The sequence below is a fragment of the Manis pentadactyla genome, chromosome 9 (assembly GCF_030020395.1).
Source record: "Manis pentadactyla isolate mManPen7 chromosome 9, mManPen7.hap1, whole genome shotgun sequence".
In the NCBI taxonomy this organism is placed as follows: domain Eukaryota; kingdom Metazoa; phylum Chordata; class Mammalia; order Pholidota; family Manidae; genus Manis; species Manis pentadactyla.
Window position 1 is genome coordinate 39,133,685 of NC_080027.1, and position 26,889 is coordinate 39,160,573.

General features: G+C 44.2%; 1 protein-coding gene and 1 pseudogene across 1 annotated transcript; both read left to right on the forward strand.

Annotated features, from left to right (window-relative positions):
- The first annotated feature begins 4,068 nt into the window (after positions 1-4,068).
- On the forward strand, positions 4,069-5,082 carry LOC118934322 (olfactory receptor 2AT4-like; annotated as a pseudogene).
- A 5,431-nt stretch (positions 5,083-10,513) lies between these two features.
- Positions 10,514-11,598, forward strand: LOC118934325 (olfactory receptor 2AT4-like). Its single transcript, XM_036929738.2, has one exon. The coding sequence runs from the start codon at positions 10,538-10,540 to the stop codon at positions 11,501-11,503; it is 966 nt and encodes a 321-aa protein (XP_036785633.2). The 5' UTR covers positions 10,514-10,537; the 3' UTR covers positions 11,504-11,598.
- The last annotated feature ends 15,291 nt before the right edge of the window (positions 11,599-26,889 follow it).

Genomic DNA, 26,889 nt, shown 5'->3' on the forward strand with positions numbered 1-26,889 from the left:
TTGGGAAACTTAGTGGATCTCTGTTCTGTCTCACTGTTCCTCTAGCTTCAAAACACTCAGGGGACACCCCCATCCCAGCCCCCAGCCCCACCATCTTCCTCTGGACGATAGTACAGCACTTTACATTTACACAGAGAGTTTTTACAAGCTTCTTCTCATTTGTGTGTTGGTTGGCTCAGAGGCTAGACTGAGAGTTGGTAAACCTGACCCCTCATATCCTGCCTGTCCTTGGCTTCCTGTGTGCCTGGGGCAATCCCTTCCACCTCTGAGCTCCGTTTCCTCAAGTGTCATGTGAAGATACCATTGTTGCTCAATATGTGGAAAACCTCCATAGACCACAGAGTTCTGTGCCCCAGTGAGGACTATTAATCTTGTGGTTCTAGTATCAGCAAAGCCCAGTGCTAGCTGCTAATCAGCCACTTGGGAGTCCCCAGAATGACGTTACTCGGGGCCCTAGCAGAAAGGGACCTCAGGGGGCAGGCCCTCAGCAGGCTGGCGAGCGGCAGGGCCTTGGGGTTTAATGTGACCAGGCCCAGCCCCAACCCGGTTCTCCCCATTGAGGCAGTATTGGCTTGGGGAGAGAAGAACTGCAGTGGCCTGGTCGCAGGTGAGCTGGGCCAGCTGGCAGAGGCCTCCGGCGTGAAGGCTGCACAGGAAGTGCCCACAGCTGGTCAGAACCCAAGGGTCTGGGAGGACAGGGTTCAGCAGCACAGGCATTAGGGACCCTTACTGCACTATGAGAGGGGCTCTAGGGAAGGGTAGATGGGCTAAAATCTTCACCCCACTACACAGCCTTCCGGGCTGGCCGGCTCTGATGCAGATTTGCTGACTATGTGGCTTTGGCCAGGTCATAGCCCATCTTGGGCATCCCCCTCCCTATCAGCAACAATAAGGGAGCAGGACCAGAAGTTCTTCATAGAGGCAAGTGTTGTCTGACTCTGCAGGAAGGCCAGAGAGAAAGTCCTGAGGTTGTCAGGACAGCTACGCTCCAGTCTCTGCCCGAGGAAACACGGAGAAGCAAGAGGTGCTGGGCTCACTGAGATGCTGCTTAGGTAGGAGAGGAATCAGAACAAATCTCCAGCCCCAAGGAACTCCCAGGCAGGTGCAGGAAACATGGATGACAACACTCAGAATGATCTAGACCTCCAGACAAGGAAGCTCCAGTGCCTCCCTGGGGAACCAACCCCAGGCAGGGAGCCAGGAGTCTGGTGCAGCTCTGACCCCAGCTCCCTGTGTGACCTGGAGCAAGTCACCCCTTCTCTGAGCTTTCTTTATTTGGAAAATGGGGATGTGGACTACATTGCTTGCTTTTAAGGACCCATCTGGCTCTGATGTTCTGTGATTGTCCAGCAAACCTTGCACAACTAGCTTACATGGGCCAGTCAGTGGAAGGAACAGCTTCTCAGAATTGTAGCAACTTTCAGGGAATTGCAGTTTGTATCACTTTAGGTCCTAAAATAAAAGAAAATGAAAATCCCTGCTGATAAATCTGTTATGGGAAAAACCTCAATTTAACTCAGGTTAACTCTTTCATTAATTAATCCACTTATTAAAAAATATTTGTTGAGGCCTTATTGTAAACTGGCACCAGGTACATGTATCAGCTCAGGATGTGGGGCCTGGCTGTCTGGATCTTTTTCCATAAGGATGTACCCAGTCCAGCTCTTCCTTAAGTCATTTCTTGAAAACAGCATTTTTCTAGCCATGTAGAGGCTCTATTTAAGAACCTGTCCTCTGAAACTGTTTAAAAATACCCTTAGAACAAAATAGAAATTTATAGTTGTCTCTGACATCAGCCTACAAAACAGAGAGAAGAAAATGAAACTTTGGTTAAATTTTGGCCCCCATGGAAACAAGAGCTTCCGAGTTTTCCCAGTAGCCTGGCTTGGTGGCAAGCCTAAGACCAGAGCCAGGAGTTCTGGTTTCCAGGCCCAGTTCTGATGCTGACCTGCTCTTGGCCTGGGGCTGTTTTCCATTGCCTTCCTGGCCTGATTCTCCAGTTGTCAAGAAAGGATCAGGGACTCGGTCACCTGCAGGGCCATTTCCACTCTTACATATCAGTGACATGAGAAGAGTTTGGTTAGAAGAGGGAGAAGCTGGCAGTAGTTTTGGAAAACCTTGTGGAACTGCTCAAGGGGCCACTGGGCAGAGAGGCAGTGATCTGAATGTCACCACAGCCTGGCCCTGGGTCGCTTAGTCAAGGTAAAGAGTGAGTCAACACTTCCTCCCTTCGGCTCAGTTCCGTGGGTTGGAAAGTCTCACTCTGGGGTCTTGGGCTGCCATGGATGTGCATTTACCTTCTTCAACAGCCTGTGGGGAGTGATGTTACCTTCTGCAGAGCACTTGGTCTTCTCTCCTGACACTGAGTCTGAGACTTCAGCTCCCCGTGGTGCCCTATGTAGTGGGGCCAAGGAGGGAAAGTTCCAGGGCAGAGAGCGAGAAGCGGCTAAGCGGTACCACCTGCCGAGCTGCAGCAGCAAGGAGGAGGGAGATGAGTGGAGGGACCCCACCAGTACCCTGGAGTCTGGATTTCCCCAACAGGAAAGAATCCATCTTCAATTCCATTCAGGAAACGTCTCCTTCCGAAGGCATGCTCCCTGTCTCTACTATCATCTGGGTTTGTTAGGGACAGGGATTTCCCGGCATGGGACCTTCAGTGCTAAAACCAGTCAATTCTGGGCAAAGCAGGTTGGTTAGTCCTGAAAATTAAAAGGAGATAGAATACAAAGCCAGGCCACAGGGCACCAGGTTAGACTGAAACAGACAGAGAACCCCAGCAGAAGCTATACAGAAAGGGAAGCCATTCTTGGGTTAAGCAGACAGTACTCTGTAGTGCTCCTTGGCGGAAGCAGCTCCCCCTATCCATGCTGGGAGAAGATTCCACAGAAGGCGAATCCTCAAATGAATGGAGATGTAGAAACAAAGAACACTGATTTAAAGGAACACCAAGTCCCAGCCCAGATGGAGTGAGATGAGACTGGAGAGGGGCTTGGAGGAGGAATTGAATCCAGAGCTGTACAGAAATAGTTCCAACAACCATCCCTGAAGCAGGGTTCCCACCAGTTCCTTTCCGCTCGTGAGCTGGAAGTCTTTTTCAGAAGTCACTGACAATCCTCAAGGCTCAGAGGTACACAAGAAGAGCCAAGGGAACCTTAGAGCAAAGTCTGTTGGGCTGTCACTCCAAGGTTCAGCTTCATCACTCTCAACCAATGATCCTGTTGTCTTCACAAGGTTTTAGGTTAAAGAACTAACCCGTTAGTTCAGGAACTGCTGTGTAGAGATCTCTGGACTCGATGGGCTTGTGCCAAATAACCATATTCAAGACTCTAGTGCTGACAGTGGGCGAATCTCGTAAGTCGCTCATTACCATACCCAGAATGTTCCTTCACCTATGGTTGCAGCAGCTAGGCTTTCACAGCAGACAGCCTTAAAGGGGCTACTTGAACTAATAAAGAAGACACTTGATTTTTAATTGATATTTGAACATAAATGGACACTTCTCAAGACTTTTCCCTAAGATGGAATAAATTTGCCTCCAAGCCCTACAATCTCACTGATGTGGCTCATTTATATACTTTATTATTTTTTTTATAACCAGTGGACCTAGGATTCAAGGATTTTTAATCTAGCTCCTATGCAAATATTAAACCTCCTCTGTAGCATTTCAGTCCCAAACACCCATACTTTCACACCTCTCTTGTTGTATGGAAACAAGCCAGTCTTTTGCCTCTTGGGATAGTTCTAATTGTAAGAAACTTGTTGCCTATGTGGGATTGAACTGTGGGCTCCTGGAGCTGCTAATACTGGCCCTGGTGTCTTGTACGTGTTGCTGTAGTTTATAGCCCTTCAGGTATTTGTGTATACCTCTCTTTCCCACCAGACAGAACCAATTCTTTCAACCATTGCTCACTGGACACCTAACCATCATGGGCAACTTAGCTGTGCAATGAAATTCCAGGTACAAAGAAACTGCTAGGATTGAGATTTATGCTGCAAAAAAGGAAGGATGTGTGTTTTAGTTAATGTTTCCCTGATTATTCTTGTTTCCAGATATGTGCTGATATTCCCAGTGTCTGTCTGCAGATGCCCAGCCCTGACCCACTATGGAAGCTACCTGTAATGAATCAGAGGACTCCTCACCTATCTTCTGCCTGGTGGGCATCCCCTCTCTGCCTGAATCCCTCTTTTCCCTTGTATTCTTAGTTTTCCTCTTCATCTACCTACTCATCCTGGCGGGGAACACCCTGATCCTGGTGGCTGTAGTGGCAGAGCCCAGCCTCCACAAGCCCATGTACTTCTTCCTGGTCAACCTCTCAGTCTTGGACATCCTCTCCACTACAACCACTATCCCCAACATGCTGTCCCTACTCTTATTTGGAGACTGCTTTCTCAGTTTCCCTGCCTGCTTCCTACAGATGTACCTTTTCCATGGCCTCAGTTGCTCTGAAGCCTTCATCCTGGTGGTCATGGCCTATGACCGCTATGTGGCTATCTGCCGCCCGCTGCACTACCCTGTGCACATGACCCCCTGGACCAATGCTGTGCTGGCCGCCGGTGCCTGGATCACTGCCCTCCTCCTGCCCATCCCGGCTGTGGTGAAGACCTCCCACATGGCTTTTAACCACACTGTTCATATATATAACTGCTTCTGTGACCATCTGGCCGTGGTTCAGGCCTCCTGCTCTGACACCACACCCCAGACCTTCTTGGGCTTCTGCATCGCCATGGTGGTGTCCTTCCTCCCCCTTCTCCTAGTGCTTATTTCCTATGCCCACATCCTGGCCACTGTGCTTCACATCAGCTCCCGAGAAGGACGCTCAAAGGCCTTCTCCACCTGCAGCTCCCACCTCCTGGTGGTTGGGACCTACTACTCATCCATCGCCATTGCCTATGTGGCCTACAGGGCTGACCTGCCTCTCGACTTCCACATCATGGGCAATGTGGTGTTTGCCATTCTTACTCCTGTCCTCAACCCTCTCATCTACACTCTGAGGAATAAGGATGTCAAAGCAGCCATCAGCAAAATGACATGTCCCCAGGTCTCAGGGCATTCTGGGGCTCTTGACCCTTAAATGCAACTAATTCAGTTCCCTGGACACCAATGACAACATGTAACCCAGAACAGAAACACAATGATATTTTTAAGTGAATCACAGCACCTAAGTTGGCTTTATTCATTTGCCTTTTGGGATAGTTCTAATTGTAAAAAAGTTATTCTGTATGTGGGACTGAACTCTATGACAAATGGAAAAAACCTGGTCCTCAGAAGGATCAAGAAGTCTTCTCACTGGTGCTATAGAATAATTATACTTTTCACAATTTGCATCAATCATGAATATGATGAATAAAATTTGATCATCCAATCATTCTTAAAAATCTTTACTAGGTACTAGATTCAGAAATGAACCAAACACAGCTGTGCCAGCAAGGTATCCATATTCTAGTGGCAGAGTCAGACCCAGAGAAATAATATAAGGTGAAAGAACAGAGAGAAGCAAAGGGGGTTGTGGGAGCCAAGGGGCTAGCTCTTAATTCAATGTAAAAATTCTCTCCTGTAAGTTCTTATATTTTTGGAATCAGTATCATTTGTTAGCAAATACTGGTGGATCAGCAAAATAGTCTAGGGTGGTTGGGAGGCTTGAAATTATTGCAGAAGACCTTTTCCATGCACATCTCTAGCTGCTCAAATTAGGGAGTGGCAATGGGGTCCGTGTTCTTGCCCAGTGGGAATGATCTGCTTTCGGCTTGGATGCCCATTAAAAGGTGATGCTTCCTGCCAAGAGCCAGTGGGTAGAAGTTAGTGTGGCCCCACTCGCCACTACCCACAGTGACCCATTTGGGGGAATTTGTGTTTCCAATCCTGACGATCATAGCCTCTGTGGATTAAGCAGTCCTGATTCCACAAGAGACAAAGAAAGTCTGACTAAATCTAAAGCTACAGCTGTTGCCTGGTCATTTTAAGCCAAGTGTGCAGGTGGACCAGGGTAATTGACCCTGCTCTTTGGGAGGAAGTTAGACTGCTCTTCCGTAACAGGGGCTGAGGAGACTTCATTTCTCTCATGACCAACATTAACTGCAAATGGGTGAATCGAGCATATGCCTGATAAGGCATAATAACCAGGGGCTCAGAACTGGCTAGAAGGGAATCCATCTAGACAACTGAAGTGATTGAATGTGAAGGGAAAGACAAGGGGGTCTAGAATAGATGGTAGAAGAGAGAGATGGTGAGTATCACTTACTGCCTTGGGATTAACTAATCCTTCTCTTAGAAATTGCAACTAATGAGAATCCTGGAAACCCTATATCCAATGGAGTGAACTTCTTGTGATAAGTGAATACATTATAGAGTTTTAAGGGATAGGCTGTGGTAGACACAGTTGGCGACCTGCCCTCTGGCTGCTGAGTGCTGACTGCCAACATACCACTCACATACATACTCAGATGTAGATGTAATGGCCCTGACCCGTAATGCTTTCCTTTGGGTGGGGAAGGGAGCAAGGGAGTAGTTTTATAAGCAGAACAAATGAGCTACTAGATACTAAGCAGTTTAACCTTAGATGCCGGCTATTGACTATTCTTGGTAAACTATCAATTCAGCATCTAGAGACCCTGAGAGCCCATGAAAGTTGCATCTTTTGCAGGAAATGGACACCACCAGTCCCCTGGGGAATTGACTTGATGCAAGCAATTTCTCCCCTGGCTGTTGCCAGGCAATGCAAGCAAAGCTCCTGGAGTTATTTTCAAACAATCATATTTCACTCCAAGTACACTGTATCCCTTATCTCATTCAATCTTCTCAAAAACTCTATGAGAAAGGTAATATTGTTATGTTCCATTTTATAGATGGAGAAACTCAGACTCAGAGAGTTTAAGTAACTTGCCTCAGGTGACACAGCTAAACGATATTAGAACTGATATTCAACCCGGAACTTTCTCACATTAGACCCTATGACTTTATCCGGGAAGGAATACTGCAGACCAAAGGCCTGGGGATGAAGCCTGGCTCTGCCGCAGCTCTGATACTCAGCATCAGCATAAGCATCAGTGAGTGATTTCACTTCTCTGGACCTTATTTGCCTCCTCATGGGCTGCCTATCTCCCCTGGCTGTTCTGAAAACCAGATGGAATGATGTCAGTAAAGCTGCCCCATTGGTTGTAAAGTTCTGGGACCCATGAGGGCTATTAACAATGTTGTTGTCTCTATCAGAAAATCCCAGAGGCAAGCCCCTTCCCAACACATGCCGTAGGAGGGGCTGAAAAGCTGATCCTGGGTGGCCATGGGCACAGTGATCAAAGGAACCCTGTCTTGAGGGAGAGGGCCCCAGCAGGCTTGGCTGCAAGGAGAGGTAGGGGGGTTCAGCGGGCCACAGCTGAACAGCTGCCTGGTGCTTCCCTGCCAGGCCAGGCTGGAAGATAGAAAGGGGATGCCATGGGAGACACCAGTGTGGACAGGGCTTGGCAGGTGAGTGGGCTGGGGGTAAAATGCTACAGGTCAGCGAAGCCCAGAGTGAGGAGATAGTGGCAAGGATGTGAGGGGGATGTAGATCTGGGGCCAGGGACCCGGAGGGCTGACTGGGTGTGACAAGGGGCAGGCACCCAGGAGCCAGGTTGGCTGTGCATTCGTGGGCTGTGGGGCTTTTGGGCCATGCCTCCTGGCAGGTCCAGGCAAGGGGGTGCACTCAGGGGTGGGACTCAAATCACTGGCCAAGGCCTTCCCCCAGGAGAGTGAGGAAGCGCTGGGAGCACCAGCAGACTTGGAGCTGTCCCGCGTGCCAGGCTCTCGGGTGCATGTGGGCAGCCATCTCTCTGTGAGCACCCACAACAACCCCAGGAGGCTGTGAAAGAGGGAAATGCCTCAGGGAGGGGAAAGGGACTTGCCCAAGGTCACACTGCTGGAGGAAGGAGTTGAGAGGGGAATCCAGTCCTTCCTGACCCACAGGTGCACACACCTGCCTGCTCAGGTCTGCCCGCCAGGACAAAGGTAAAGAAATGGCTGGCAGCAGGTGCCCCCGAGGTGGGAGAGCTCTCACCACCTCACTCTGGGGCACGGACCTGTGACACTCACTCAGCCAAACACAGAGGGGACACTCAGAAAATGGGTCCCTGACTTGAAAGCCCTAAGAGATCTTCTCCTCCAAACCCCTCACTGCACAGGTGAGAGAACCAAGGCTCAGGGCCCCAAAGTCGCAGTGAGTGAGTGAGTGGCAGGGCTGGTCGGGGGCCAGGACTCTCGGTGCCAGGCGGGGCTCAGTGCTCCGCACAGGCTGGCTCCAGAACTTCCTGGGCTCTCCCCTCCCCAGCCGCGGCCTCGGACCGCCCTTCGGTGTCTCATCTGTGCAGGTGCATAACCGCTCCCCACAGGGTTAGATGATATGTGACGTGTGGCATCGGGTTGGACACTCAGGTGACTGGTTTTCCTGTCCTTCTCCGTCCCTCACCTGCACTGTGACTGGCTCAGAGAATCCCGGCTGGGAGAACCTGCTCTGGGGCAAGTTCTGTGCCCTGGGAAATGGCACCCTTTTGGGCCTAAGCAGAGGTTAGCATGGCTCAGATGTAATAAGTAATTCAAAATAAAACAAAAGCCCCAGCTTAGACAAAATACGACCAAGGAAGTCCAGCTAAATTCTGATCATCCTTATGATGGGCTAGTTGAATGGCTGCTTTGAAATATCCATGTGAAATTCTTTCTCTAAGTATTTTTGGCACCTGTTCCTAGTGACCCAGTGTGTGCCTGGTCTGCCTGGTAGTCCTGCGCCACCTGACCATGAAAAGCCATGTGCCACCTCTCCACCAGGGTCTCAGCGTCTCTAACTCCACCTGCAAGGCAGTGGGACAGAGAAGGGGAGAGAGGGGCAGCTCGCCTTGATGGGCTCTCAGGGCCCCTCTGGCCTTGGCCTTTTGTGTTTCTGCCCCTCAGACCTCCTGCCCTGCCTCTCGCGGGTCTGTCGGCTGCAGCTGCTTCTCTGCGGGCAGGAATGTCCCAGGCAGGGCAGCTTGCATCCCTCCGGGTGTGAGAAAAATCCAGCTAACTGAGAGCTAACTCTTAAAAAGGGAACCAACCAGGTTCCCCTTCTTTGCCAGGTCATGGGAGTGAGTTCTGAGGTTCTTTTTCAAGGGGCACACACACTGGGCAGTTGTGTCTCCCAGGCTCCTTCTAGACAGAGCATTTGCCGGGCACCACTTCCAGATCTAGAAGCCAGGCTGCACAATCCAAACCAACCACAGAGCTGGTTGTGTTTAAAAGGTGCTTGGGAAGGAAATTTGTTTAGAATTGAAGGTTTGAAAACACCCTTTCCCAGGCTGACATTCTAGGATTCTAGGACATGAGAGGTGTTTTTAGTTAGTTTTGCACTTGTTTTAGAAAAGAAAGCAGGGAGGAGCAGTTCCAGGAAATTAAAAGGGAGACTGCTAGTGGAGTCGCTGCGGTTCCAGCAGCAGTGATGCGGATTCAACCAGGAAGCTGCCTGGACCACTCATCAGGGGCTCTGCCTGAAACAAGGCTGAGCCAGTACTGCCTCCGCCCAAGTCTGGCAGTCCTGGCATTGACCTCAGCACACGTTTAGTGAACAAACTCCGAGACAGGGTTTTCTGGCTCCGGGCAGGTACAGTTTCCAGTTCCCTGGCTTGTTCCTAGCAACAACGGTTCTCATGACAGCTCCTTGTGGCTTCTTCTGAGTTGGTATTAGAGGAGCCAATGGCAGAGTGGGCATAAAAGAACTAAACAGAATGCCAACTGGGTTGCAGCAGCCAAGAGGAAGGAAGATAATAGACACCAGATAAGCCCTGAGCTTGGGCTCCATCAGGAAGAGCGTTGTCCCACAGAAGCCATTTGTCTCTCCCATCCCTGAAACATGAACGGGAGGGCACCCCGGGAACTCACTAGAGAGAGAAGCAGGCAGAGCTGCGGCCCCCGGGCACCGAGAGAGGAGCCAAGCCCTGGGTGATGTGTGAGCAGGCAGCATGTAACAGAAAATCTGCAGGAAAAATCAATCCTTCCTAGTGATGTGGTAATAGTGATGTCATTTAGTAGAATTTTTAGCAAGAGCAAAAGAAAATACAGAAATCTAGCCACCTAAGATCCGATGCCCAAAAGATAGGGTAGGACATAGAGCAGACAAGGAACAGAAGCTCTTATCACAGTTGTAACTAGATAATTAACTGCATGATTGGCTTTTGAACATACTACCCCTCTACTAGAATTTAATAGAAATTTAGAATTTCTAAGTTCTAAAAATAGAATTTAATAAAAAGTAATATAATTTAATTTAAGCTCTGTGAAGGCAGGGATCTTCAGCACCTTGATCTCCTCACAGCTTTGTAGATTGTAGGTACATGCTAAATACTTGATGGAAGAAGGAAGGGGCGAATCGTGGGTTAAGCTGGAAGAATCAGTATTGGGTGGTACCACCAGTCCTCTAAACTTGGACTGCAATAATTGTACCTTGAACTGTACAGAATTCTCATTACAAACTTCTGGTTTTACTGGTCTCCAGATGCTCTGGCTGCCTGTCACCCTGGAGTGAAGCTCTGTCCCACCATGGATGCCACAGCCTGTAATGGATCAAAGGACTCTTCACCCATCTTCTATCTCGTGGACATCCCCTCTCTGCAGGAGTTCCTCTTCCTCCCTGTCTTCTTTCTCTTCCTCTTCTTCTGCCTGCTCATCCTGGTGGGTAACACTCTGATCCTCGTGGCTGTGGTGATAGAACCTAGACTCCACAAGCCTATGTACTTTTTCCTGATCAACCTCTCAGCCCTGGACATCCTTTTCACCACATCCACTGTCCCAAAGATGCTCTCCCTCCTTTTACTAGGAGACCACTTCCTCAGTTTCCCTGCCTGCTTCCTGCAGATGTACCTCTTTCACAGCTTCTCCTGCTCTGAAGCCTTCATCCTGGTGGTCATGGCCTATGACCGCTATGTGGCTATCTGCCGCCCGCTGCACTACCCTGTGCACATGACCCCCTGGACCAATGCTGCGCTGGCCGCCGGTGCCTGGCTCACTGCCCTCCTCCTGCCCATCCCGGCTGTGGTGCAGACCTCTCACATGGCTTTTAACCACACTGTTCATATATATAACTGCTTCTGTGACCATCTGGCCGTGGTTCAGGCCTCCTGCTCTGACACCACACCCCAGACCTTCTTGGGCTTCTGCATCGCCATGGTGGTGTCCTTCCTCCCCCTTCTCCTAGTGCTTATTTCCTATGCCCACATCCTGGCCACGGTGCTTCACATCAGCTCCCGAGAAGGACGCTCAAAGGCCTTCTCCACCTGCAGCTCCCACCTCCTGGTGGTTGGGACCTACTACTCATCCATCGCCATTGCCTATGTGGCCTACAGGGCTGACCTGCCTCTCGACTTCCACATCATGGGCAATGTGGTGTTTGCCATTCTTACTCCTGTCCTCAACCCTCTCATCTACACTCTGAGGAATAAGGATGTCAAAGCAGCCATCAGCAAAATGACATGTCCCCAGGTCTCAGGGCATTCTGGGGACCTTTAATCCCCAGATGTCATTAATTCTGCTCCCAGTATATCCATCTGCTAAGAAGAGAGAACACTGTCAAAAGGTCTTTTGAAGGAAAAAAGGATGCTTACAGCAGAGCCAAAAATATACTCTTGAGACTTCCATTTCCATTAATGATAGTCTAAATGACCAAATCAACCCTTTAGTGGAATGAAATAAAGTATGTAAAATATAAAATGTATCTTCTTAAAAGTATCAATAAATACTTAAAAGTATCAAATAGATTTTTCAATTCAATAAGGCTAAAATAGTAATAAATAACACAAAGAGGTTAGTTATCAAGACATGGATAGACTATGGATCAATGAAACAGAATAGAGAGTCCAGAAAAATACCTTTAAATGTATGACAACTGATACATGAAGGAAATGACACTGCAGATCAATGTAGAAAATGGACATACAATATTTAAAAAAAATTTTTATTGAAGTATAGTTGATATACAATATTATATTGGTTTCAGCTATACAATACAACACAGTGATTCAACAGTTACATACATTATTAAATCCTCATCCCAACTGGTGCAATTATTATCTGTCAACATAGAAAGATGTTACAGAACCATTTACTATATCCTCCATGCTGCACTTCCATCCCTGTGACCAATTTATATTATGACTGAGATTTTGTGCCTCTTTATCCCCCTCAAATACCACCCCCATTCATCCGAACCCCTCCCCATGGTAATCACCAGTCACTTAATGTCTATGAGTTGACTACTGTTTTATTCATTTTGTTATGTTTTGCTTTCAGATTCCAGATATAAGTGAAATCAAATGGTATTTGTTTTTCTCCACTTGTTTATTTCACTTAGCATAATACCCTCTAGGTCTATCCATTTTGTCACAAGTGGCAGGATTTCTTTCTTTTTATGGCTAAATCATATTCTATTGTGTATATATGTACCACTTCTTTATCCATTTATCTATTGATAGTCACTTAGGTTGCTTACATATCTTGGCTATTGTAAATAATGTGGCAATAAACATAGGGGTGCATGTATCTTTTTGGATCAGAGATTTTGTTTTCTTTGGGTAAATTCCTAGGAGCGGAGTTACTGGGTCATATGGTATTTCTATTTTTGTTTTTTTGAGGAACTTCCATACTGCTTTTCACAGTGGCTGCACCAATTTACATTCCCAAAAACAGTGTAGGAGGGTTCCCTTTTCTCCACATCCTTGCCAATACTTGTTTCTTGTCTTTTGAATAGTGGCTATTCTGACTGGTGTGAGGTGATATTTCATTGTAGTTTTGATTTGCATTTTCCTGATGATTAGCAATGTGGAGCATCTTTCCATGTGTTTGTTGGCCATCTGTATTTCTTCTTTGGAAAAATGTCTTTTCAGGTCCTCCATTTTTTAAACAGGTTACTTGTTTTTTGGTGTTGAGGTGTATGAGTTTTTTATATATTTTGGTTGTTAACCCCTTTTCAGATAAATTGTTAATGAATATATTCTCTCATACTGGAGGCTGCCTTTTTGTTCGGCTGATGGTGTCCTTTGCTGTTCTTTTGCCAGTAACATACTGTTTTGATTACTGTAGTTCTGTAGGATAGCTTGCAGTCAGGGAGTGTAACACTCCCTAGCTTTGTTCTTCTTTCTTAAGATTGCTTTGCCTATTCATGGTCTTTAGTGGTTCCATATGAATTTTAGGATTATTTGCTCTTGTTCATTGATCAATGTCATTGGTATTTTGATAGGGATTGTATTGAATCTGTAAATTGTTTTGGGCAAGATGGCCGTTTTGACAATATTAATTCTTCATATCCATAGATTTCCATTTATTGATGTCTTCTTTAATTTCTTTCATCAGTGTCTTATAGTTTTCAGAGTACAAGTCTTTTACCCCTTTGGTTAGGTTTATTCCTGGGTATTTTATTCTTTTTGATGCAATTATAAATGGAATTGTTTTCCTGATTTCTCTCCTAGTTTGTTGTGAGTATACAGGAATGCAACAGATCTCTGTATATTTATTTTGTATCCTGCAACTTCGTTGAATCCAGTTATTCTAATAGTTTCTTGGTGGCATCTTTAGGGTTTTCTATATATAGTATCATGTTGTCAGCAAACAGTGACAGTTTTACATCTTCCTTACTAATCTAGATGTCTTATATCCCTTTTTCTTGTCAGATTGCCATGATTAGGACCTCAAGTACTATGTTGAATAAAAGTGGTGCAGCCTTGACTCATTCTTGATCTTAAAGGAAAAGCTGTCAGCTTTTCACCCATTGAGTCTGGTATTAGCTGTGGGTTTGTTTGTATGGCCTTTATTACATTGAGGTTTGTTCCCTTTATACCCATTTTGTTGAGAGTTTTTATCATGAATCAGTGTTGAATTTTATCAAATACTTTTTAAGTATCTATTGAGATTATCATATGGCTTTTATCATTCCTTTTGTTAATATGGTGTATGACATTGATTGATTTGTGAATATTGTACTATCCTTGCATCCTTGGAATAAATCCCACTTGGTTTTGATAGATGATCCTTTTGATCTATTTTTCAATTTAGTTTGCTAATATATTGTGAGGATTTTTGCATCTTTGTTCATCAGGGATATTGGTCTATAATTTGCTTTTTTGTAGTGTCTTTTGGTGTTGGTATTATAGTGATGCTGGTCTCATAGCATGAGCTTAGAAGTCTTACCTCCTTTTCTATTTTTTTTTTAATACTTTAAGAAGGATGGGTATTAGCTCTTCTTTAAATGTTTGTAGAATTCAGCTGTGAGGCCATTTGGTCCTGGACTTTTGTTTGTTGGAAGTTTTTTGAAATTGGTCTGTTCAGATTTTCTGTTTCTTCCTGGGTTAGTCTTGGAAGGTTGTACTTTTCTAGGAATTTGTCCATTTCTTCTAAGTTGTCTGATTTATTGGCATATAATTTTTTGTAGAATACTCCAATAATTCTTGGTATTTCTGTGGTGTCAGTTGTAACTTCTTTTTCATTTCTGACTTTATTTATTTGTGCCCTCTTTTTTTCTTGTTAAGTCTGGCTAGGACTTGTCTATTTTGTTTATCTTCTAGAAGAACCAGTTCTTGGTTTCACTGATTTTTTTCTATTGTTGTATTGTTGTCAATTTTATTTATTTATGCTCTGGTCTTTGTTATGTCTCTCCTACAAACTTTGGGTTTCATTTATTCTTCTTTTACTAGTTTCTTTAGTTGTGAGTTTAGACTATTACTTTGGGATTGTTCTTGTTTCTTGAGGTAGGCTTGCATTGCTGTGTACCACTCTTTAAACTGCTTTTGTAGCATCCCACATATCTGAACTGTTTGCCTTTAACTTCAGATCTTCTCCCCCAGAAACACCTTTTACCTTTATGGTACTGAAGCGAAGATCTACATATACAAATTTATCCCAAACCAAAATTCCTCTCTTTGATTAGAAGGAGCAGATCTGCAGAGGAGAAGATGGCACATATAGTTCTTGTTTGTTATTTAAAAAAACTTCCAAAATTGTTGTCAGCTCCATCATGAAGTTCACTAGATCAGGAGGGGCTTCAAACTCTGCTGTACCAATTTTTTAGTTTCCACATCTTGCATCCTGTGATTGTAAATCTTTGGTCAGTAAAGATCTATTATGGAAGTCTGTTTGGTGGGCTGAAATGAAACACCTACACATGGTTTTCTCCTGGTTCTGGGCAACAGCATCAGACACTGGTGACAGGGTCATTACTCAATGCTGTGGTTCAGTGTTCTCAAAACCTGTAGATTCGAAGCTGGGATGGTCCTTGTATGTGCACACCTTATTCCATTAAAAAAATGTGCTTGCTCCATGGCCCAGAAGTTCTACTTCTAAGGATCTATCTCAGAGAAATATTCAGGCATATATACCCCAAAATGCATGTTAAAAGGACATTAATTAAGGTGGAGCCAAGATGGTGGCATGAGTAGAGCAGCGGGAATCTCCTCCCAAAACTATATATATTTTTGAAAATACAACAAATACAACTATTCCTGAAAGAGAGACCAGAAGACACAGGAAAACAGCCAGACTACATCTACACCTGCGAGAACCCAGCGTCTCACGAAAGGGGTAAGATACAAGCTGCGGCCGGGTGGGACCGGGCGCCCCTCCCCCCAGCTCCCGGCGGGAGAAGAGCAGGCAGAGCGGGAGGGAGACGGAGCCCAGGGCTGCCGAACGCCCAGCCCCAGCCATCCGGGCCAGAGCGCAGACACAGTGCATGGGGTGCTGGGTACTAGGGGAACGGGACAGTAAAAAAAAAAAAAACATATTGAGAGTATATGTTAAATATGTACAGTGTTTATATGTCAATCGCACCTCAATAAAGTAGTTTTGAAAAAAAAGGAAAGATAATTATGTGATGTGATAGAGGCATTAGCTAATGCTATGTTGGTGAACATACTGCAATATAGAAATTATCGAATCAACATTTGTATACCTTAAATCTGTATGATGTTATATGTCAAGTACATCTCAATAAAGAAAAATAAATAAATGATGGATAAAAAAAGGACATTAATTATAATATTGTTCATAACAGCAATAATTGTATATAACCTAAATGTTCATTGGCAGAGATGTTATTAGACAATGTATGTCATATCCATGCTGTGAAAAACCAAATATCAGATAAAAAGAATGAGGTAGATCAGATATATAAAGATTCCAAGACTTAGTAAGTTAGGATATAAGTGATGGAGTAAGTACAAAATTATTCAATTTATGTCAAAAGAAAAACAACAACACACGCGTGCGCACACACACACACATTAACACGCACAAATGCTTAGAAAAGGTCTGGAAGAAACACACCAAATCAGGAAGTGATTACCTCTGGGAAGGAGAGGAAATGCAAGGAAGGGCTGGCATGAAGAAAACATTCATTTTTTACTCAAAAAAGCTCAATAGAGATTAAAATATTTTATAATAGAATTTATTACTTGTGAATTTTAAAATATTATTTAGATTTTGTACATATTAGTGAAAGAGTGACAGAGTCAGAAATAGAGTACTATGGAACTAAAGGAGAGAATCAGAAAGACGGAGGCAGGAGGGGTCCGTGACATGGCCTTGGCCCTGCCTGGGGTTGGACACAGACTCCACCTCACATTCATTCCACAGGACTCTTGCAAGTTCCTCATGGCACAGCAGCAGTAGTATATCCCAATCATGTGACAGGGTTTGCAATTGAGGTTTATTAAAATAGTAGCTCTCACTTATTGACTGTTTACCTGTGGTAGGCACTGGCTAAACACCTGAACCTTCCTGGGAGCTGAGAGAGGCAGTGTCCATTTGCCCTCTTACTGATAAGGAAATGAAGGCTCCATGAAGCTAAGAGATTTGTACAAGGTGACATAACTGGAAAGAACTCAGGTCTTAGGCATGACGTTCAGCCATTAGCTGAACTGTTGAACTGGAATTGGAGCCTTGGGTCTAAATCTCACCTCTGCTACCACCCACTCCTTTGACCTTGGACAAGTCACTTCATTTGTTTGTCTAGATCTGTTTTCTCAAATGTCAAGTAGTAGAAACAATCCTGGCTCTCCCTGTCTTCCCAGCTGTTTAGAGGCCAAATGGGAAAACAAGAATAAAACTACTCCATTGGTGATAAAGTTCTGGGACCCTTGAGTGTCGTTAACGATGCTGTTTTCATCATCCACAAAGCCCAGAGCCAAGTCCCCCACTCCACTCTCGGAAGTTGTTCCCAGCTGGTGGGTATGGGGCCCCACAGGAGAACCAACTTTTGGGAGATGGTCCCAGTAGGCTCTGGATCCGTGTTTAATGGGCTGTGGTTCAGCTCCTCCCTGGCTGTTCCTCCAGGGCCAAGTGTGGTGACTCCACAGAAGACCCCAAGGTGGATCAGTCTTGACAGGTGAGCTTCACTTCGGGACGGAGTGCCCAGAAGCAGCCGTAGGCTGGGGTGGGCAGACAGCTCAGGGAGGCTGGGGGCATGTAGGGCATGGTGAGGGGCCTGGGGGCACATACCTGGTAAGTGAATGTCAGGGTTCCAGTGTGCACACAGGGTCTGTGTGACCCTGAGTCAGACACTGTGAGAGGATAGGCAGGGACGAGCAGTCATAAGCAAGAAGCTAATGATCATGTAAGACAGCTTCTCACAAGGATGCAAGGCCGATGATAATAAAAGAAACAGGACTATTTAATGTGGTGTCTGTTAGTGCTATGAGTCACAGATGAGGAAGTTGCAGTTCAGAGAGGGAAAGTGGAATGTTGTGGAGCCAGAATGGAACCCAGGTGTTCCTAACTTCAGCTAATGAACACAAACTCTATAATTTACACATGTGTGCTCTTTTTCTGTGGGAACAGCACAGGAGAGTAAAAAAATTATGAGAGGATGGCATGGATTTCTGAGTTGTAGGGAAGTATAATGACACAATGGCTGTAAGGAATCAAGCATACAATAGGGGCTTAATAAATAGGGGCTCTTGCCGCTTAGAAGCTTGGGTCATGAGATATCCATCTCTGACCCCTCGCTGGCCAAACACAGGGAACACTCAAAATGTTTGTTGAGCTGGAAGAGAAATGTTTTCCAAAGCCAGGCAGCTGCATCTGGGGTGGTCTCTCCCACACTAGGCAAAACCTCAGCCCATACAGGGGAGGACTCTTAACTCTGATCGGGAAATAATTCCTGATCAGGTCAAACAAGTGCCAGGAAGGAATGAATTCATTAAAGCAAGGGGAATCCATAATTTCCCTGAAGTTTTCTCTTAAGAATAGAATGACAGCAGCTGTGCAGGCAGTAGAACGCAGGAAGAGCAGAGAGAAGAAAGGAAAGTTCATTGAACTTCTGCTCGGCATATGGCAGATTCCTTGCCAACTCCTAAAGTCATGGTCACCTGGTGTCCAGTGTCAACTTGATGTGTGTGGCACAGGAATTAGATCCCTATCACCTCAGAATTGGAGGGAGCCGTGGAGCAGAATTGGATGGAGTGAGTTGATGTTCTGAGAACTTCCACTTCCCTGATGGTCTGAAATAAAACAGGGAGAGAGAAAAGGACTGTGTTAAGACTAGAAAGCTGAATGAAAGAGCAAAGTGACAGAGAGGTCAGCAAGTTCTTGTTTTTATTGTGGAAAAGAGTTCAGAGACAAGTGCAATAGGCGGGATATTTGATAAGGTAGTAGACACTCAGATGGAGTGCAGGCAGTCTCAGAGAGGAGGCACACTGAAGGGAGAGTATTTGGGGTTTTATGGGACCTTTTGGGTAAAGGTTGGAATAAGGCATGATATACACAGGTGATCCATAATTCCCCTGAAGTTTTCTCTTAAGAATAGGGCTATTTAGGTGACTGTGTTGATCTGGATCTTGGCATTCTTTGCCCATGTAGATTCATTACACTGGGGAGGTCTATCTCTTGTCCTGAATACAAAATTACTTAATTGATGAAGGGGCTCGAAGAAGAGGAAGAATAAAATATAGATTAACTTAAAGAATAAGCTGGGCCCCTTTTCACAGGCTAAGAAGATTTTACAAAGGCATGACCCTTGTCCTATTCCCTCCTCTATCTCAGTTTTACAGATGGGAAAACTGAGGCTGAGGGACCCAAAGTCGCAGTGAGTGAGAAGTGGAGCTGGTCCAGGAGCCAGGACTCTTGGTTGCCAGGCAGGGCCCAGCCCTTTACCCCAGGCTGGCTCCAGAACAACCTCTGTTCTCACCCCTCACCAGCTGTGGTCTCAAGCTGACCTTCTCTGTCCTCCTGTGTCTCATTTGTTCAAGGGCATAACCACTCCCTGGCAAGGGTGGGTGATCAGAGATGATGTCTCACACATCAAGTGTGGTGAGGCTGCCCATTCTCAGGTGATGGACTTTTCTGCCCTTCTCTGTCCCCTGCCATCAGTGTAACTGGCTGGTGGATAATCCCCACCAAGGAAATGTCCCTTAGCAATACCTTTAGTGTCCTTAAGCACTGAAGACATCCCTATAATACATATTCAAATAAGGTCTTTAATTTAAACCATAAAATAAATGTAAGGAAGCCCAGAAAGTTTCTGCTTTAACCACAATGCTACATCAGTGCTTTTTAAAAATATAAAATAATTATTTCAAAAACATTTTTTGGTGCTCCTATCTAGATGACACCCTTAGCACATGCTTTGTTTGCCTGTTGCACAGGCCTACTCTGCCAAAACTGAAGTTTAGAGAAGGGAAGTGCCTTGGTGCATTTGGGGTGACCACATACACCTCAACTGGTCGGTCTGTCCTGTGAGTAGGTGGGGCAGCTTGGGCTCATCGCTGAGTTACCCCAGGTTCAAGGTGATAATACAGCCCTGCTGATGGTCTGGTTCTGGTTGTCACCCATTTACTGTGTGACCTTGGACAAATCACAGCCCTTCCTGAGCCCTCCCTTTGTGTCCCCTATCTGTATAAGAAAGGAGTTAGACTAAAACTAAGTGCTAGTGACACTTTCATTCAGATTTTATGATTCAGCAGCAAAGACCCATTGGGAAAGCTGCATTCTGGCTCAAGTATCTGGAGCACTGAGCTGCTGGGAAGGTGGTGGTGTATCATTACATAGAAACAATCTGGCCATATTACAGCTCTGCAAGTGCTCCCAGTCTCGTGGAGTCATAGCCACATAAATAGAGAGGGACAACCCAGTATGATCACAGTGATGACAAAGGAAAGCATAGGAACTGTGAGAGCCCAGAAAAGAAGCCAAGCCAAGATCAGTGAAGGCCTCTTGGAGTGGGGAACATTTGGGCTAAATCTGGCAAACAAGGCAAGAGTAAGAAGTTGCCATTTGACTAGAGTGAGGAGAAATAAGGCTGCAAGGGAAAGGGCTCTGACTGGCAGGCTACACAATCATCTGCACATGAAAAATCCTTGTGAACCCTGGGTGGGAGCCAGCATACCGGGCTCAAGACCCACCTCTGCCATGAACTTGTGGCTGACCTTGAGAAGACACTGCTTCTGGACTTCAGGCCCTAACACTGGCCTCCCCACTGTCTGATACAAGTGGGGCACAGGAGCGGGGAGGAGAGGGGCGATCAGCCCCAAAGGCTCTGCATTTCTGCCCCTCGAACTGCATTAGCTTAACTCAGTGACAATCCATCCAAAATCAACTTCTCTGAGCTCTAACAACATGCAGGAAAATGTACTTTGCATCAGTGTGGGTATGAGGAAAACAGGTGCTGGCTCAGGCAGGTTGGGGCTGGTTATCTCCGGGTTGTTAGCTCTTTTAAGTTGAGATGCAGCAGTTTTCTTTCCCTTCCTGGGCAATGGGGGGCTGACCTCTAGAACACTTTTTTTTTCTTTCAAGGAAGCATTCACAGTGGAGCAGTCTGTTTCATGTGTCTTTTAGAAAGACATTTTACCAGTCTTTTCTCCCCAGTGGGGAACCAGGGCACCTGCCATACTTATGAGACTAAAGAAGACATTGAAATTTATGGTTGTTGCTGACAGTATCAGCTTAGAAATGGAAGAGGAAAGAAAAAACCTTTGCCCCAATCTCTCCCCACATGAAAATTTAAACTCCTGGGCTCTCCAGGAAACTGGATATAGAGACAGAGCCCTAGCCTTGGAGTCAGAGGCCTGAGCTGTGGTCCTAGCTCTGTGGCCAACTGGCCATGCAATCTCAGGCAGGCTCTTGCCCTTTTTTTTTCTTATTAAGGTATCACTGATATACACTCTTATGAAGGTTTCACATGAGCAATGATGCATTTCACCATTCACCCATATTATCAATTCCCCCCATACCCCATTGCAGTCACTGTCCATCAGTGTAGTAGGATGCCACAGAATCACTACTGTCTTCTCTGTGCTACGCTGTCTTCCCCATGACCCCATGTGTACTAATCATAATATGCCTCAATCCCCTTCTCCCTCCCTCCCCCACCCCTCCCCTTGGATGACTGCTAGTCCCTTCTTGGAGTCTGTGAGTCTGCTGCTCTTTTGTTCCATAGTTTTGCTTTGTTGTTATACTCCAAACATGAGTGAAATCATTTAGTACTTGTCCTTCTCCACCTGGCTTATTTCATTGAGCATAATACCTTCTAGCTCCATCTATGTTGTTACAAATGGAAGGAATTGTTTTCTTCTTATGGCTGAATAGTATTCCATTGTGTATATGTACCACCTCTTCTTTATCCATTCATCTACTGATGGACACTTAGGTTGCTTCCATTTCTTGGCTATTGTAAAAAGTGCTGCAATAAACATACAGGTGCATATGTCTTTTTGAATCTGAGATCTCCCTTTCTTGGGCAAATTCCTAGGAGTGGACTTCCTAGGTCAAATGGTATTTCTATTTTTAGATTTTTGAGGAACATTCATATTGTTTTCCACAATGGTTGAACTAGTTTACATTCCCACCAGCAGTGTAGGAGGGTTCCCCTTTCTCCACATCCTCACCAGCATTTTTTTTATTAAGGTATGATTGATATACACTCTTATGAAGGTTTCACAAGGAAAATAATGTGATTATTACATTCACCCTTATTATTGAGTTCCCCTCCATATCCCATTGCAGTCACTGTCCATCAGTGTTGTAAGATGTCACAGAGTCCCTATTTATCTTCTCTGAGCTACACTGTCTTCCCCATGACCCCACACACACCATGTGCACCAATCATGATACCCCACAATCCCTTCTCTCTCCCTCCCCACCCTCCTCACCCCTCCCCTTTGGTAACCACTAGTCTGGGAGTCTGGGAGTCTGCTACTATTTTGTTCCTTCAGTATTGCTTATACTCCACAAATGAGGGAAATCATTTGGTATTTGTCTTTCTCTGCCTGACTTATTTCACTGAGCATAATACCCTCTAGCTCTATCCTGTTGTTGCAAATGGTAGGACTGGTTTCTTTCTTATGGCTGAATAATATTTCATTGTGTATATGTACCACATCTTCTTTATCCATTCATCTATGGATAGACACTTAGGTTGCTTCCATATCTTGGCTATTGTAAATAATGCTGCAATAAACATAGGGGTGCGTATGTCTTTTTGAATCTGAGAAATTATATTCTTTAGGTAAATTCCTAGGAGTGGAATTCCTGGGTCAAATGGTATTTCTATTTTTAGTTCTTTGAGGAACCTCCATATTGCTTTCCACAATGGTTGAACTAGGTTACATTCCCACCAGCAGTGTAGGAGGGTTCCCCTTTCCCCACATCCTTACCAGTATTTGTTGTTACTAGTCTTTTGGATGTTGGCCATCCTAACTGGTGTGAGGTGATATCTCATTGTGGTTTTAATTTGCATTTCCCTGATAATTAGTGATGAGGAGCATCTTTTCATGTGCCTGAAAGCCATCTGAATTTCTTCTTTGGAAAAGTGTCTGTTCATGTCCTCCGCCCATTTTTTAATAGGGTTATTTGCTTTTTGGATGTTGAGGCATGTGAGTTCTTTATATATTTTGGATGGTAACCCCTTGTTGGATATGACGTTTACAAATACATTCTCCCATACTGTAGGGTGTCTTTTTGTTCTACTGATGGTGTCCTTTGCTGTACAGAAGCTTTTCAGCTTGATGTAGTCCCATTTGTTCATTTTTGCTTTTGTTTCCCTTGTCCAAGGCCCTTGCCTTTTTTTGTCCATAAAATAAAAAGCTGGCTCAACATTTCCAGGATGGGTATTTTATTTTTATTTTGGTATCATTAATGTACAATTACATCAGCAACATTATGGTTACTAGACTCCTCCTATTATTAAGTCCCCACCACATACCCCATCACAGTCACTGTCCATCAGTGTAGTAAGATGCTATAGAATCACTACTTGACTTCTCTGTGCTATACTGCCTTCCCCTTGCCCCCCACTATATTATGTGTGCTAATCATAATGCCCCTTTTTCCCCCTTACCCCTCCCTTCCCACCCATCCTCCCCAGTCCCTTTCCCTTTGGTAACTGTTAGTCCATTCTTGGGTTCTGTGAGTCTGCTGCTGTTTTCTTCCTTCAGTTTTTTCTTTGTTCTTATACGCCACAGATGAGTGAAATCATTTGATACTTGTCTTTCTCCACCTGGCTTATTTCACTGAGCATAATGCCCCCCAGCTCCATCCATGTTGTTGCAAATGGTAGGATTTGTTTTCTTCTTAAGGCTGAATAATATTCCATTGTGTTTATGTACAACATCTTCTTTATCCATTCATCTACTGATGGACACTTAGGTTGCTCCCATTTCTTGGCTATTGTAAATAGTGCTGTGATAAACATAGGGGTGCATCTGTCTTTTTCAAACTGGGCTGCTGCATTCTTAGGGTAAATTCCTAGGAGTGGAATTCCTGGGTCAAATGGTATTTCTATTTTGAGCTTTTTGAGGAACCTCCATACTGCTTTCCACAATGGTTGAACTAATTTACTTTCCTGCCAGCAGTGTAGTAGGGTGCCCCTTTCTCCACATCCTCGCCAATGTTTGTTGCTGTTTGTCTTTTGAATGTTGGCCATCCTAACTGGTGTGAGGTGATATCTCATTGTGGTTTTAATTTGCATTTCTCTGATGATTATCAATGTGGGATATCTTTTCAGCTGCCTGATGGCTATCTGAGTTTCTTCTTTGGAGAAGTGTCTGTTCAGATCATCTGCCCATTTATTAATTGGATTATTTGCTTTTTGTTTGTTGAGGTGCTTAAGCTCTTTATATATTTTGGATGTCAACCCCTTATTGGATATGTCACTTATGAATATATTCTTCCATACTGTAGGATGCCTTTTTGTTCTACTGATGGTGTCCTTTGCTGTACAGAAGCTTTTTAGTTTGATATAGTCCCACTTGTTCTTTTTTGCTTTTGTTTCCCTTGCCCAGGGAGATACGTTCATGAAGAAGTTGCTCATATTTATGTCCAAGAGATTTTTGCCTGTATTTTTTTTCTAAGAGTTTTATGGTTTCATGACTTATGTTCAGGTCTTTGAGCCATTTTGAGTTTACATTTTGAGTGTATGGGGTTAGACAATAATCCAGTTTCATTCTCTCACATGTAGCTATCTAGTTTTGCCAACACTAGTTGTTGAAGAGGCTGTCATTTCCCACTGCATATCCATGGCTCCTTTATCATAAAGTAATTGACCATATATGCTTGGGTTAATATCTGGACTCTCTATTCTATTCCACTGGTCTGTGGGTCTGTTCCTGTGCCAGTACCAAATTGTCTTGATTACTGTGGCTTTGTAGTAGAGCTTAAAGTTGGGAAACGAGATCCCTCAGCTTTATTCTTCCTTCTCAGGATTGCTTGGCTATTTGGGGTCTTCTGTGGTTCCATATGAATTTTAGAACTATTTGTTCCAGTTCATTGAAGAATGCTGTTGGTATTTTGATAGGGATTGCATTGAATCTGTAGATTGCTTTAGGCAGGATGGCCATTTTGACAATATTAATTCTTCCTATCCAAAAGCATAGGATGAATTTCCATTTATTAGTGTCCTCTTTAATTTCTCTTAAGAGTGTCTTGTGTTTTCAGGGAATAGGTCTTTCACTTCCTTGGTTAGGTTTATTCCTAAGTATTTTATTCTTTTTGATGCAATTGTGAATGGGATTGTTTTCCTGATTTCTCTTTCTGCTAGTTCATCATTAGTGTATAGGAATGCAACAGATTTCTGTGTATTAATTTTGTATTCTGCAACTTTGCTGAATTCAGATATTAGTTCTAATAGTTTTGGAGTAGATTCTTTAGGGTTTTTAATGTACAATATCATGTCATCTGCAAACAGTGACAGCTTGGCTTCTTCCTTACCAATCTGGATGCCTTTTATTTCATCATGTTGTCTGATTGCCATGGCTAGGACCTCCACTACGATGCTGAATAAAAGTGGGGAGAGTGGGCATCCTTGTCTTGTTACTGATCTTAGGGGTAAAGCTTTCAGCTTCTTAATGTTAAGTATGATGTTGGCTGTGGGTTTGTCATATATGGCCTTTATTATGTTGAGGTACTTGCCCTCTACACCCATTTTGTTGAGAGTTTTTATCATGAATGGGTGTTGAATTTTGTCGAATGCTTTTTCAGCATCTATGGACATAATCAGGTGGTTTTTGTCATTCTTTTTGGTTGATGTGGTGGATTAGGTTGATGGATTTTCAAATGTTGTACCATCCTTGCATCCCTGGGATGAATCCCACTTGGTCATGGTGTATGATCCTCCTGATGTATTTTTGAATTCGATTTGCGAATATTTTGTTGAGTATTTTTCCATCTATGTTTATCAGGGATATTGGTCTGTAGTTTTCTTTTTTTGTGGTGTCTTTCCTGGTTTTGCTATTAGAGCGATGCTGGCTTCATAGAATGAGTTTGGAAGTATTCCCTCCTCTTCTGTTTTTTGGAAAACTTTAAGGAGAATGGGTATTAGGTCTTCTCTAAATGTCTGATAAAATTCAGCAGTGAATCTGTCTGGTCTGGGAGTTTTGTTCTGTGTAGTTTTTTTATTTCCGATTCAATTTTATTGCTGGTAATTTGTCTATTTAGATTTTCTGTTTCTTCCTTGGTCAGTCTTGGAAGGTTGTATTTTTCTAGAAAGTTGTTCATTTCTTCTAGGTTTTACAGCTTGTTGACATATAGGTTTTCATAGTATTCTCTAATAATTCTTTGTATTTCTGTGGTGTCCATAGTGATTTTTCCTTTCTCATTTCTGATTCTGTTTATGTGTGTAGATTCTCTTTTTCTCTTAATAAGTCTGGCTAGGGTTTCTCAAAGAACTAGCTCTTGGTTTCATTAATTTTTTGTATTGTTTTATTATTCTCGATTTTATTTATTTCTTCTCTGATCTTTATTATGTCCCTCCTTCTGCTGACTTTGGGCCTCATTTGTTCTTCTTTTTCCAGTTCCAATAATTGTGAATTTAGACTGTTCATTTGGATTGTTCTTACTTCTTTAAATAGGCCTGGATTTCTATATACTTTCCTCTTTGAACTGCCTTTGCTGCATCCCACAGAAGTTGGGGCTTTGTGCTGTAGTTGTCATTTGTCTCCATATATTGCTTGATAACTGTTTTAATTTGGTCATTGGTCCAGTGATTATTTAGGAGCATGTTGATAAGCCTCCGTGTGTTTGTGAGCCTTTTCGTTTTCTTTGTACAGTTTATTTCTAGTTTTATGCCTTTGTGATCTGAGAAGGTGGTTGGTAGAATTTCAATCTTTTTTAATTTACTGAGGCTTTTTTTGTGGCCTAGTATGTGGTCTATTCTGGAAAATGTTCCATGTGCACTTGAGAAGAATGTATACTGCTGCTTTTGGTGGAGAGTTCTGTAGATGTCTGTTAGTTCCATCTGTTCTAATGTGTTGTTCAGTGCCTTTGTCTCCTTACTTATTTTCTGTCTGGTGGATCTGTCCTCTGGAGTGAGTGGTGTGTTGAAGTCTCCTAAAATGAATGCATTACATTCAATTTCCTCCTTTAATTCTCTTAGTATTTGTTTCACATAAATAGGTGCTCCTGTGTTGGGTGCATAGATATTT

Coding starts and splice junctions, on each gene's coding strand:
- LOC118934325 (XM_036929738.2), top strand. CDS start 10,538: ATGGATGCCACAGCCTGTAATGGATCAAAGGACTCTTCACCCATCTTC.